The sequence below is a fragment of the Bos javanicus genome, chromosome 18 (assembly GCF_032452875.1).
Source record: "Bos javanicus breed banteng chromosome 18, ARS-OSU_banteng_1.0, whole genome shotgun sequence".
NCBI classification, from domain to species: domain Eukaryota; kingdom Metazoa; phylum Chordata; class Mammalia; order Artiodactyla; family Bovidae; genus Bos; species Bos javanicus.
Window position 1 is genome coordinate 62,906,032 of NC_083885.1, and position 14,648 is coordinate 62,920,679.

At 44.6% G+C, this 14,648-nt stretch overlaps 1 protein-coding gene across 3 annotated transcripts; it reads right to left on the reverse strand.

Annotated features, from left to right (window-relative positions):
• Positions 1 to 38: 38 nt before the first annotated feature.
• FCAR (Fc alpha receptor) lies at positions 39 to 13,953 on the reverse strand. 3 transcript variants are annotated; one of them, XM_061389353.1, is made up of 5 exons: positions 10,834 to 13,953; positions 9,933 to 10,544; positions 5,589 to 5,873; positions 3,273 to 3,560; positions 39 to 493 (listed from the first exon to the last, which is right to left on the reverse strand). In XM_061389353.1, the coding sequence occupies exons 2-5, from the start codon at positions 10,000 to 10,002 to the stop codon at positions 264 to 266; spliced, it is 873 nt and encodes a 290-aa protein (XP_061245337.1). In that variant the 5' UTR covers positions 10,003 to 10,544; positions 10,834 to 13,953; the 3' UTR covers positions 39 to 263. The 3 variants fall into 3 exon arrangements, with proteins under 3 accessions (XP_061245337.1, XP_061245336.1, XP_061245338.1); XM_061389352.1 differs by having other exon boundaries at positions 9,933 to 9,968; positions 10,834 to 13,952; XM_061389354.1 differs by lacking the exon at positions 9,933 to 10,544 and having other exon boundaries at positions 10,834 to 13,952.
• Between the last annotated feature and the right edge of the window lie 695 nt (positions 13,954 to 14,648).

Sequence of the window (14,648 nt, forward strand, 5' to 3'; positions counted from 1 at the left end):
ATAGAGGGAGGGTGAAAAACAGCAAGGAGAACTGAGAATACTTTTCATTATTTTTTATCACAGGAAATGAGTTCAGCCAAGATGATACTGAGAATGTTCTCAACTATGTCTAGAAAGGTGGAATGCAAATATATCAGATGCATATAAGAAAATACCATTTGATTGGTTTGAAAGGGGATCCAAGCTTCTTCATACCTCCGTCTCCCTTGTGCTCTCCAAGCAGCTGCATAGGACTCCGCAGATGCTGGCTCTTTTAAGAAGCATCAGCTCCAGGAGTCTCCCTGGTGGTCCTTAGGAGTTAGTCCAAAGGTCCATTCTGTCTGACTTCTCTGCCAACTCCAGCTCAGGTCAGGCAGATCTTGCTGGTCTTCCTGGTGTGGAAGCTGAGGGCCCAGTCGATTTTCAGCCAGGATGGCCAAGAGGGCCAGTAGGACCAGCCCCGCCACGCCCATCCGAACCCAGTTCTCTGTCGTGTGATCTTGGCTAGTGGTATCTAGAGATGTCATTAGAAGGAAATGAATGATTGCTGGTCACATTTCATTCCCTCCCGACCAAGAGCCCCGGGAAGGGAGCTCATTTCCCTAGTTTGTGGGTTCGCTGGGACCCCCTCCTCAGGCAACGCATGCATTCGTGAGCGCCATACTTCATCTCAGGCTTCCCTGATGGCTCAGTGGGTAAAGAATCCACCTGCAATGCAGGAGACACAGGAGATGCGGGGTTGATCCCTGGGTCAGGAAGATCCCTGGAGAAGGAAATGGCAACCCACTCTAGTATTCTTGCCTGGAAAACCCCGTGAACAGAGGAGCCTGGTGGGCTATAGTTCATGGGGTTGCAAAGAGTTGGACACGACTAAGCACGCAGGCACCACATGGCACTGCTAAGCTGGTTACCACTGTTTGTGAGTCTCTATACATCACTTTAAACCTGAGTCCAAAGCTGGTATCTTGTACCAGCTGAGTCCCCAGAGGTATCTTGTAAATGGGGGAGGAGGTGGTTATGAGGATGTTCTGTTTGCTCGTCATCCCCTCCCCACGTGGCAGTTTCACTGAATATTTAATCATATCCTCGAAACATCTTCATAGATCCAGAGCCCCAAACTCTCTCCTCTACATAGTCTCACCCCACGGAACCATATGTGTTCCTTTCTCATACAATGATTGGTATCTGGGAAGCAAGTAGGAAAAAAAAAGTTTAGACAAACCTAGGGAAAATTTGGGGCTTTCCTGGCAGTCCAGAGATTATGACTGAGCACTTCTACTGCAGCAGACATGGGTTCAATCCTGGTCAGGGAACTAGGATCTCTGAATGCCATGTGGTGTGATAAAAACACAAAAAACTTAGGGAAGCTAACTGTGACCTTGGTTCACTGGTGTGTGGCCTTTCACTAGTTATTTCTATTCATTGTACCCTTAAAAAATTTATCCACTTGTTTTATGGACCTCATGGGCTCAAGGATATAATAAAATATTGTGAAATTACAATGCTCAGAAATCCTAGTAACTCTCTTCTGTTAAAACATAGAAATCAGTTCCAAGTGGATTTGGGCAAATGGATTCTTTACCATCTGAGCCACCAGGGAAGCCCAAGAATACTGGAGTGGGTAGCCTATCACTTCTCCAGGGGATCTTCCTGACCCAGGAATCAAACTGGGGTCTCCTGCATTGCAGGTGGATTCTTTTTTTTTAAAATATAAATTTATTTATTTTAATTGGAGGCTAATTACTTTACAATATTGTACTGGTTTTGCCATACATCAACATGTGCAGGTAGATTCTTTATCAACTGAGCTACCAGGGAATCCCTGGAATTCACCATGAATTCCTAATTGCAAAGTGCAAAATATTTCAAGTCTGGAGACATAATATAAGAAAGGATCATCCTGACATTGGGATAGGAGGTGATTTCTAAAACCAGATACAGTGACTGTCTACATTAAAGGAAAACGCTAATAAATTCAGCCCTCCTCCACAGGTGCCCAGTTGACCCTGTATCATTAGTTGAAAAGACCATTTGGCCACAGGAGCTTATAAGGCTATGACTTCTACATTCACTTAGCTTGTAGAATGACTGGACAAGACAAATGTGAGAGACAAATGTGGTCATCCCACTCAGTCACTAGCAGTTGATTTCCTCTGCTATAACTCATGTTTGCTCCCTCTGGGCAGAGTGATGCATGCAAACAATATAAAAATGAAGCTGTTTTTGAATTTTTTTGTTACACCTCAATGTGGCTTATGGGATCTTAGTTCCCCAACCTGGGATGAAACCAAGGTCCACAGTAATGAAAGCCTTGAGTCTTTATATATATATATACACACACAATTTTATTTATTTATTTATTTTTGGCTATGTTGGGTCTTTCTTGCTGCTTGGGCTTTTTCTTGTTGGGGTGAGTGGGGGCTACTCTCTAGCTATGGTTCTCGGGCTTCTCATTATGGTGGCTTCTCTCATTGTGGAGCACAGGCTCAGTAATTCTGGCACAGGCTCTTTGTTGCTTCGAGGCATGTGGGATCTTCCCAGATCAGGGATGAAACCCATATCTCCTGTATTGCTAGGCAGATATTTTACCACTGAGCCAGCAGGGAAGTGTCCCTCCCCTTTTTTTCTTAAATATTTGCTTATTTATTTGGCTGTACTGGGTCTATAGTTGTAGCATGTGAGATCTTCAGTTGCAGCACGTGGAATCTAGTTCCCTGATCAGGAATTGAACCCAGGGCCCCTGCATTGGGAGCTCAGAGTCTTAGCCACCAGACTACCAGGGAGGTCCCAAAGCCCCGAGTCTTAATCCCTGGAGTGCCAGTGAGTTTCCCTAAATGAAGCTCTTGATAGAGTTTTTTAGAGTCTTCCTGATGAGTGATTAAGTTACCAGTCAACCTCTCTGAGTGGCTTCTATATTAGAGGTTAATGTCAGGATTCCCCATTACGACTAAGCATGTGATGAAAGAAAGTGAGTTCATCATAGGTTGTGTCTGGTATCTGCTGACTCAACGACACCCCTAAAGATGATTCTGAATGCGGGCCTCTCCTTTCTTAACAGGCCATGTATCTTTAAGGACACTGGAGAGCTCGGGGACACGCTGTGAAAGTCACATGTCACATGGGTGAGAAGGTCTTCTCTGTTGTCCTCTGAGCCACAAGTCTCTCCTGCCCCGTTCTTCTTTCTCAGTGCCTCTGTTCTCCTACCTGATGCCAAGGCCCTGGACAGCTGGCTAGAGCCTCGAGGAGGAGGACAGAAGTCTCTGGCAGTGGGGGGTGGGGTGGGTTGCCCTTACCTGTGACCACCAGCTCCAGGGCATTGCTGGGGGCTGACCATACATAGGGGTGGCCACTGTGCCAGCCATAGCACGTGTAGACTCCTGAGAAGCTGAGGTTCACAGGACCCAGAGTGAAGTCCCCCTGGAGTCTCGCATCTCGGTGCCGTGACAGGGTGGCCCCTCCCGGCCTGCTCAGTGAAAATCTGTCAAACGATATGTATGCTGAACTGCACTGGAAGGAAATATTCTCCCCTGGCATCACCACGTGGCCCCCATCGGTGGAGAGAAAGGGTTTGTCATACAAGCCTGGAAGAGAAGAGAGTGAATTGTTGGCAGGATTTCTGTCTTTCCCTGTTTCCCCGCCACTCATTTTGGGTCCATGGTAAGAGAAGAGCAGAAGCTCATGTTTTCCTGATGCAAAGGAACGGGAGGTGGTAACATTCCATTTCACCACTACATGTGCGTGTGCTCAGTCATGTCCAACTCTTTGTGACCCTAAGGACTGTAGCCCCCCAGGCTCCTTTGTCCATGGGACTATCCAGGCAACAACACCAGAGTGGATTGCCATGCCTTCCTCCAGGGGTTTTCCCCGACCCAGGGATCGAACCCTCATCTCCTGGGTCTCCTGCATTGCAGGCAGATTCTTTACCACTGAGCCATCTGGGGAGCCCCCTGCAGGACCTGTCCTCTGTCCCAAATTCTTGTAGATGGAGCTGAGTGAACAAGCAGATGAGCAGCTATCTTCCAGCGACAGTGATATAGTCTCTAAAGCCAGACGGGCCACATGGTTCTGTTCCCAGTTCCAACCTGTGGGTTTCCTCCCTAGACCGCTGAGCAATTCTGAGACACCAGCTGGGTGTCCCACACGTCACCTCAATTCTGACACTTTCTACCTGGCAGTAACGTCAGATCCTGCGGTTTGGGGCTCTGGGTTAACAGCTCAGTCCTAGAAGTCCCTCCCACTTCAGAGCCCATCAGAAGTCCAGGCTGTCACCTGTGCTTCTGACTGAGTGGCAATAAGTCGGAAGTTGTTGGGTCGCAGTTCCTGTGTTCAATTCATTTGTTAGACTGGCAGACAGAACTCAGGGAGCCAGCTTGCTTACTAGATTACTGGCTTATGAAAGCATGTGTCAGGAACAGCCAGAGGGGAGAACTGGAAGAGTACAGGACTTTATTTCCTAGGTGAGACTGATTGATTATTTCATCATTGGCCATTGGTGCTGGATTCAACCTCCTGCCTCTCTGCCTACCCCGGAGGTCAGGTAGGGGTAGGCAGGGCTGAGTATTCTAACCCACCTATTACTTGGTTGGTTCTCCTGAAAACCAGCTCATATCCTTAGGTGCTTTCCGAAAGTCACCTTATTTACATAAAATCAGGTGTGGTTGAAAGGGATTTCTTATGAAAGTGAAGATATTTTAATTGTTCACTGCTTAGGGAATCCCAGGAGCTTTCTCTGGTGGCTCTGATAGTAAGAAATCCATCTGCCAATGAAGGAGACCAGGGTTCGATCCCTGGGTTGGGAAGATCCCCTGGAGGAGGAAATGGCAACCCACTCCAGTACTCTTGGTTGGGAAAACCCATGGACAAAGGAACCCAGCGATTTTTATTTTGGCAGATCAGAAATTAATTCTGTTATTTCATAAGACTTTGCAGGTTATTACATTCAACAGTTACACCTGACACACCTGTAAAGTTCTCCAGCACTGTGGGTTTCATTTTCACTTTCTGTATCAGAATCAATCACTAAGGTTTTTTTTTTTTTTTGGTCTTTTTGCTGATCTAATATTCACCTTGTCTGAATCAGAACTTTATGCTGAAGAACTATCATCTTCTGAGATGCTAGTATATGTGCTGCTCGGACAAACAGAGAAAGTAACTGCAAAAAATGCACTGAAAAAGTCTTCACTCAAAATTTCTCGATGCATCATTTTTGAAAATTCTACAGTAATAAACTTGCATTTATAATATGCACAAGGTTAGAACAAAAACCTAATGGAGCAAAATGTAAATGATAATGTCAATCATAAGTTGTGGAGTGAATCCTTGGTAAATTCTAACCTCTAACAACTTTGCACCAGTGATGTTAATTGTATCATTCTCTAAAAATGTGTTGACACGTCTGCAGTCAATAACGTTTGGGTAACAAAAGACCTATTAATAAGCCTTTGATCAACAGTGTTAAGAATAGGGGAAACGGGGTGCGAGGTATATGGGCACTGTCTGTTGCATCACCTTAATTTCCCTGGAAATTTGAGACTGTTCTAAAAATAACATTTCTGAAAAACTAAGAAAGGAAAAAGACTGGAGGGTCGGAGACCTGCACACAGCCTCACCTGTCACCACAAGCTCCAGGGCTTCACTAGGTGCTGACCAGCGATGTTCTCTCCTGTATCGGCACTGATAGCGCCCTGCGGTGTTTGTATCCATGTGGTTAATGATGAACTCCGCCACCTCCTGAAATCCCAACTTCTTCTCCACCTGTTTGTAGGTGAGGTTTTCCAGGATCTCCAGTTGGTACAGGTAAGACTCAAGGGTTCCCTGGCACAAGATCTTCACTGACCCATTCCAGGGAATCACAGAACTGGGCGTAGCAGATATGATAGGAATGGGAAAGTTCTCTAAAAGGAAACAGGGCCCATACTCAGTTGGCCTGCCATGCAGAAACCATACTTTTTTCTTTTTCTGTGGGGGGAAGAACTAAATGAAGGGTGTGACAGACTTATAGCTCCTTCCTTAAAAATTTTTTGGGGTAATTTCTAATTGTGGCAAAAATGAAATGTGTTATATAAAGATTAAATTTATCATTTAAACCATTTCTAAGTACACAGCTAAGTGGCCTTAATTACACTCACTATATGTGTGTGTATATCTATGTATCTATCTAGATGGACAGATACAGGTATAGGTATGCTGCTGCTGCTGCTAAGTCGCTTCAGTCGTGTCCGGCTCTGTGCGACCCCATAGACGGCAGCCCACCAGGCTCCCCCGTCCCTGGGATTCTCCAGGCAAGAGCACTGGAGTGGGTTGCCATTTCCTTCTCCAATGCAGGAAAGTGAAAAGTGAAAGTGAAGTCGCTCAGTCGTGTCCAACTCTCAGCGACCCCATGGACTATAGCCCACCAGGCTCCTCCATCCATGGGATTTTCCAGGCAAGAGTACTGGAGTGGGGTGCCATTGCCTTCTCCAGTATAGGTATAGATATGGATAGGTAGATGTGGAGTATTTTTTTTTAAGTCTTTATTGAATTTTTTACAATATGGCTTCTGTTTTATGTTTTGGTTTTTTGGTCACAAGGCATGTGGGATCTTAACTCCCAGACCAGGGATCCAACTTGTATCCCTTGCATTGGAAAGTGAAGTCTTAACCACCGGGCCATGGGGGAAGGCCCTATACTCACCATATTGTGCATCTATTTCCAGGACTTTCTCGGGATTCCAAACAAAACCCCTATAACCACTAAGCAATAACTCTTCACTCTCTCTTTTTAGGCCCTTGTCATTTCTAATTGACTTTCTGTCTCCATGAATTTTCCTATTCTAGATACCTTGTATCAGTGGAATAACACAGTATTTGCCTTTCTGTGTCTGGAGTTTTTTTACTTAGTGCAATGTCATCAAGATTCATCCATGTTGTAGCATGTATCAGAATATGTTTCCTTTTTATGGCTGAATAATATTCCGCTGTACATACAGACTACATTTTGCTTATACATTCATGTCAATGGACATTTGAGTTTTTTCCACCTTCTGGCTATTGTGAATAAAGTTGCTATGAACATGGAGGTACAAATATCTTGTTAGAATCTCTTGTTTCGGTTTCTCTTGTTACATGTATAGAAGTGGAATTGCTGGATTGGGCATTTAGGTTATTGAGGAACTGAAAGATTTTTTGAGGAACAAAATTCCTTCCTTTATATATATATACATATGTATATATATATATATATATTTATCAAGGTTAAATTTATATAACATAAACTTAACCATGTTGAAAGTATACAATTCAGTGGAATTTAGTACATTCACAATCTTGTGCAATCATCATCTCTGTCTATTCCATTTTCATTGCCCTCAAAGCAGACCCCATACACATTAATTCTACCCTCTTCCCTGATGGCTCAGACAGTAAAGAATCTGCCTGTAGTATGGGAGACCTGGGTTCAGTCCCTGGGTCTGGAAGATCCCCTGGAGAAGGAAATGGCAACCCACTCCAGTATTCTTGCCTGAGAAATCCCACGGGCAGAGGAGCCTGGTGGGCTACAGTCCATGGGGTCACAAAGAGTCAGACACGACTGAGCAACTAAGAGTGCTGGAGAGTGCCCGCTAGTCTGCCAGGCGGTTTGCTTGGTGTTTTGTTGCCATGGTAACCCTTATCCACATGCAGTTCTGCTTTTCACCCTAATGTGAGGGTGCTGAAGCTTGGAGTAACCATGCCAGTTGCTCAAGACCACAAACTGAAGAGTGCTCCAAACTGGTTTGGAAACTAAGACTATCTTACCCCAGATTCTCTGCTCTTTCCTCACCATATAGGGAGAGCTGTCTTCTAAAGCAGTTAGAGAAGCCAAACAAATAAATAACTTTTTAAAAGAAGGTAATAAATCAAGGGATCAAATCGCCAACATACGCTGGATCATCGAAAAAGCAAGAGAGTTCCAGAAAAACATCTATTTCTGCTTTATTGACTATGCCAAAGCCTTTAACTGTGTGGATCACAATAAACTGTGGAAAATTCTGAAAGAGATGGGCATACCAGACCACCTGACCTGCCTCTTGAGAAACCTGTATGCAGGTCGGGAAGCAATAGTTAGAACTGGACATGGAACAACAGACTGGTTCCAAATAGGAAAAGGAGTTCGTCAAGGCTGTATATTGTCACCCTGCTTATTTAACTTATATGCAGAGTACATCATGAGAAAAGCTAGGCTGGAGGAAGCACAAGCTGGAATCAAGATTGCTGGGAGAAATATCAATAACCTCAGATATGCAGATGACACCACCCTTATGGTAGAAAGTGAAGAAGAACTAAAGAGCCTCTTGATGAAAGTGAAAGTGGAGAGTGAAAAAGCTGGCTTAAAGCTCAACATTCAGAAAACGAAGATCATGGCATCTGGTCCCATCACTTCATGGCAAATAGATGGTGAAACAGTGGAAACAGTGGCTGACTATATATTTTTGAGAGCCAAAATCACTTCTGATGGTGACTGAAAACTGAAATTAAAAGACGCTTACTCCTTGGAAGGAAAGTTATGACCAACCTAGACAGCATATTAAAAAGCAGAGATATTACTTTGCCAACCAACGTCCATCTAGTCAAGGTTATGGTTTTTCCAGTGGTCATGTATGGATGTGAGAGTTGGACTGTGAAGAAAGCTGAGCACTGAAGAATTGATGCTTTTGAACTGTGGTGCTGGAGAAGACTCTTGAGAGTCCCTTGGACTGCAAGGAGATCCAACCAGTCCATTCTAAAGGAGATTAGTCCTGGGTGTTCATTAGGGGGACTGATGTTGAAGCTGAAACTCTAATACTTTGGCCACCTGATGCGAAGAGCTGACTCATTTGAAAAGACCCTGATGCTGGGAAAGATTGAGGGCAGGAGGAGAAGGGGACGACAGAGGATGAGATGGCTGGATGGCATCACTGACTCAGTGGATGTGGGTTTGGGTGGACTCCAGTAGTTGGTGATGGACAGGGAGGCCTGGCATGCTGCCATTCATGGGGTCGAAAAGAGTCAGACACGACTGAGCGACTGAATTGAACTGAACTGAACTGGACTGAATGAATCAAGGAAAGTGGAGACTGGGTCGTACACAGACTTCAGAGACTTTTTTTCCTCGTGTTCACCACCATCATCATCAGAGGTATCTCTAGTGCTGAACCACCTGAGAAGCCCATCACAGGTAAAACACTTACCGTGTACATAATTCACATGTCTTATCTCCATTAATCCCCCAAATTGTATCACATGATCCCATCCTCCCATGATCCAATCTGCTTTCATTGTTATTTTTATTTCTCTTTTGAAAGTGAAAGTGTTAGCCTCTCAGTCACATTGGACTCTTTGCAACCCCATGGACTGTAGCCCACCAGTCTTCTCTATCCATGGGATTTTCCAGTCAAGAATACTGGAGTGGAAAGCCAGTATTCTGGAAGGATAGCCATTTCCTTCTCCAGGGGATCTTCCCGACCCAAGGGTCCAACCCAAGTCTCCTGTATTGCGGACAGATTCTTTACCATCTAAGTCACCTTTATAGACAAAGAAATTGGTTCTGAGAATTGAAGCCACTTACATAAAGTTCTCTAAGACAGTGTCCCTTTAAGTGAAGAAATGTGGATGGACTGCGGAGAATTAAGATTGTGAGAACATTTGATGTAGGAAGAATGTTGGGCAATGGAAGGTGGTTCCTGACTTCCTCATCCCTGCCATTGTGAACATTCAGTAAAACACGCATCTTGGATGGACAGTCCGCCTACCAGAGGCAAAGGCTAAATCCTGGTCTGAGCATGAATTTGAGGGATCCAAAGATTCCAAAGTGAGGTAGACGTTGTGCAAAAGGAACGCAGCAGAGACAGTGATCAACAGAACAGGAAATACATTGGAATCCCTTTGAGCTTCAGACTTTTCTATCCCAGAGTTGCCGTGAGGATGAAAGGGGATTGGAGGAGACTTAGAAACACTTACCATCCTGTGCCTGAATCTTCTGGCCAAGACAGAGCACTGGAAGAAAGACATTCATGAAAACTCCACCCATCAATTTCCAACCTTTATTATAAATTACTCAACAGAAATACTCTCACTGGAAAACACCCTGATGTTGGGAAAGATTGAGGGCAAGAGGAGAAGGGGGAAACAGAGTATGAGATGGTTGGATGACATCACTGACTCAATGGACATGAGTTTGAGCAAGCTCTGGGAGATAACGAAGGACAGGGAAGCCTGGCATGCTGCAGTCCATGGGTTTCAAAGAGTCAGACACGACTGAGCGACTGAACAACAACAACATAAAGACATACAGGTACCATTTGTTCTCTTCAACAGCAAAAAAGGCTCATCTCTTAGTTTTATCTTCCAGATTCCAGCCCCTAAGGCTCTCATCTGCAGGAACTCTGGAACCATTGTGGACTGCCAGACAGCATGGCATGGGCTGAACAAACCCGGCAAGGCCAACTTGACAACTGAGCCAGCATGGGCTTACAAGCCAGCATGGGCTTGGGCAGACACATATCTGGGCAAAGACCATCTCTCCACTCAGGAGAGCAGAGTCTTCTTGGCAGTCACTGAAATCACTAAGTTCTTATGTTAAGAGAAAGTGAAAATGTTAGTCGCTCAGTAATATCCGACTCTTTGCCACCCTATGGACTGTAGCCCACCAGGCTCCTGTGTCTATGCAATTCTCCAGGAAAGAATACTGGAGTGGGTTGCCATTCCCTTCTCCAGGGGAACTCCCCAACCCAAGGATTGAACCCAGGTCTCCTGCACTGCAGGCAGATTGTTTACTGTCTGAGTCACCAGTTAAGAGAGACCTTGACTATTTTGGATTTCCCCATCTTCCCCTCTAACCCACCTGCATTTGGGGACTCACCAAGACAGAAGAGGGTGATGTCTCTGGGGGCCATGGTTCTGCACGGCCAGCCTCAGCCCACGTAGCCTCTTGACAGTGAACATCAACAGATGACAGAGTCTCATGAGACGGTGAGACCCACAGGAAGTATGAACTCAGAGGTCCTCGTCAGAGAATTTCTACATTTATTGCCCCAGAGGAATGGTTCCTTCCCGAAGAACTTCATTCTGGGGGGGCCCTGAGATAGAGTCTAACAGGAGATCAACCTTCCTGTTTATGTTTCAGATGAGAAGTGAGCATTTTCTTCCACCAGTGTTGAATGGGGCTCAAATCCTCCTTCAGACAAGATCCCACATCCCAGGGGAAGGGCTGGGCACAGAAAATTATTAGATGTGTGCCATACAGACAGAGCTTTTCCTTCATTGATCCATCAGTCCAAAGCCATGTGGCTTTGATGGCTATGGATCCACATAACCTCCACGGAATTCATGGACCAAATATATCCATTTGGTCTTGATCAGGCAGGCAGTGTACTCTTATGTTGGGAATTATCTCAATGGTGGCATGTAGAGAAATGTTTTTTTCATTCATGTCTAAAGAATAATCTTCCTATAATTATATCTAAACCTGTAATCTATGAATAGATGATGGATTGATAGAGAGTATAGATTAGATAGATAGATAGTCAGGTAGGTGGTAGACAGACAGATAAACAGATGGATGGATAGATAAATTTGGCTATAGACACCTACCTGGCTATCACTAGTTCTTCCAGTATAAGAAGTCAAATATTTCACATCAAACTTTCTACTGGCTATCTCATTTTCATTGCAAGACATCACCCTTTGTTTTCAACTTTATTGAGGTGTCATTGACATAACATCATGTGAGTTTAAGGTGCACAACAGGTTGACTTGATACACTTCCTTGCTGCACAGTGATGTTCATTGTGGCATTAGCTAATAGATAGGCCAGCTTGCATAATTACCATTTCCTTTTTTCTGTTTTTTAAAATATTATTTTTTGTGTGTGTGGTGAGAACATTAAGATTTACTCTCTCAGCAACTTTAAAAAGATTTATCTATTTGTTGGACCATCAGGGAAGTTCCTCTCAGCAACTTTTAAGTATAGAACACAATACCGTTACTTATTCTCACCTTGCTATACATTGCTGTTGTTTAGTTGCTCAGTCGTGTCTGACTCTTTTGCAACCCCATGGACTGTAGCTGGCCAGGCTCCTCTGTCCACGGGGATTCTCCAGGCAAGAATGCTGGAGTGGGTTGCCATTTCCTTCTCCAGGGGATCTTCCCAACTCGGAGACTGAATATGCATCTCCTGCTTGGCGGGTGGATTCTTTATCACTGAGCCATGCACTGACGTCAGAGATACAGACAGAGACTGACCAGTTAGGGTCTTTCCTCTCTTGCATTTAAAGAAAAATTATTTTTATTTTTTGGCTGCGTCACTTCTTAGTTGCTGCACATGGAATCTTTTCTTGCGGCTCACAGGCTCTAAAGCTCCAGCTCAGTAGTTGTGGTGTGCGGGGCCCAGTGGCATTGGAAGGCACTCTTCACCACTGGACCACCAGGGAAGTCCCCTCTGTTGCATTTTTTAAAGGTAATTTATCCCCGATTAGAGTATGTGTCTGAAGCTGGTTGTGTGCTAGAGAGTACTCTTCACCTGGGAGTGAGCCCGGCATGGATGCCTGAAAATCAAGTTGAAACTTAGAGTTTTGAGAAGTGTTTAAAGATGCTTTTCTTGGTATATTTTGATATTTATACCAAAGAATAAAGGGAAGTATGACTTACGATGTATATATCTTAAGATATATATTTTATATATGATATGTGTGTATGTGTATATTTCCATGTATGTATTCCTCTCACAAATATGAATATATATATACAGTCCAACTCTAGTCAAAGCTATGGTTTTTTCCAGTAGTCATGTATGGATGTGAGAGTCTGACTATAAAGAAAGCTGAGCATCAAAGAATTGATGCTTTTGAACTGTGGTATTGGAGAAGACTCTTGAGAGTGCCTTGGACTGCAAGGAGATCCAACCAGTCCATCGAAGAACTGACTGATTTGAGAAGACCCTGATGCTGGGAAAGATTGAAGGTATGAGGAGAAGCGGATGACAGAGGATGAGATGGTTGGATGGCATCATCAACTTGATGGACATGAGTTTTGAGTAAACTCTGGAAGTTGGTGATGGACAGGGAGGCTTGGCAAGCTACTGTCTGTGGGGTCGCAAAAAGTCAGACATGACTGAGCGACTGAACTGAACAGTCCAACTCAGTGACTAAACAACAGCAACATATGTATATGTATATATATGCATGCACATCTATCTGTCTATCCATTCATCTAATAAAATATGACTTTGAGGACTTCCTGGTGGCCCAGTGACTAAGACCCTGCACTCCCAATGCAGGGGTTGCCAAGGTTCAATCCCTGGTCAGGGAACTGGATCCCACATGCCAAAACTAAGATCCCTCATGAGCAATGAAGACCTGGTGCAGTCAAATAAATAAACAAACAAACAAATAAAATTTAAAAAACAAACCAAAAAATCATGGCTTTGTCATTGTAAAAAATGAGCCTATCCCAGAATATGCTCCATGTTGCAGGGGGTCATGGCACACTGAACAGCTGGTTCTACAATACTGAGAGAGGCACAGACATTACATCCTAGACAAGGGCTTCTCAACCTCAGTACTCCTGACATCTGGGGCTAGACGATGATTCTCTCTTGGGGGTGGTGGGCTGTCCTTGCATTGAGGGTGCTGAGTAGCACCTCTGCCTTTACCCACAGGTGCCCCAGCAGCCTCCCCCACGGTCATGACAAGCAAAAACCGTCTCCAGACACCGACGAATGGCCCCTAGTGGGCAACGTTGCCCCAGCTGAGAACCATTGTCTGTAGCGTCTGCTGACATGTACAGGCTGAAGAACCAGAGACATCACAAACCTCTGTGCACCCCGCAGCATCCCACGTCCCTTTCTTGGGACATGTTATAAGGTTCTACAGGACATGGACACAAAGATAAGCCCGGGAGAAGCTCCCTAGAACATATTTCCAGGCACAAATCTCCGAAGAATTCCTTTAATCTGATGTGACCCAGAGTCTGAACAACCAAGTACCCGCCCCCTCCCCCCACCCCCACCAACACACACACATACTCAGAAACAAACCCAGCCTAGACACACTTCTCTTTCCTTCCAGCTCCTGCAGGAGCCCCTTGCTGCTCTGACAACAATGAGGACCTTGCGGTTTGGAAAAAGAAATTACTTTGTCATACTGATTCATAACGCTGTCAGCAACCCACATGGAAATTTAACTTCCCTCCAAAACTCATGTCTTTTTCTTTTTTTTTTCCATAACCCATTGGTTAATATGTTTGAAGGACTTTAAAAAAAAAAACCAATACAATATTGTAAAGTAATTAACCTCCAATTAAAATAAATAAATTTATATTAAAAAAATCTCCTAAACTCTGATGCCTTAATTTCTTGTATTCTTCTGTTCTTCCAACATCATCCAGATACAGCTACCCCTTCATACTGGAGCTCCTTGTTTTGAGCCTTGGGGATAATTATCAGTAACGAATAGAGACACAGGGTCCACTGGGCCCCCTACAGTGCACCCGGAGGTGGTGGCTGTGAATGTGGTGAGAGTCACACCCCACGTTGGCTGGGCCAGCAGGGCCCTTTCTGGCAGTCAGGGGTCTCTCATCTGAGGATGCCCAGGCCTGCCTGTGCATAACCTCTGAGATCCCAGTAGACATGGGAAGATCTTTACGGAGAATAGACATGAATTTGAGCAAACTCCAGGA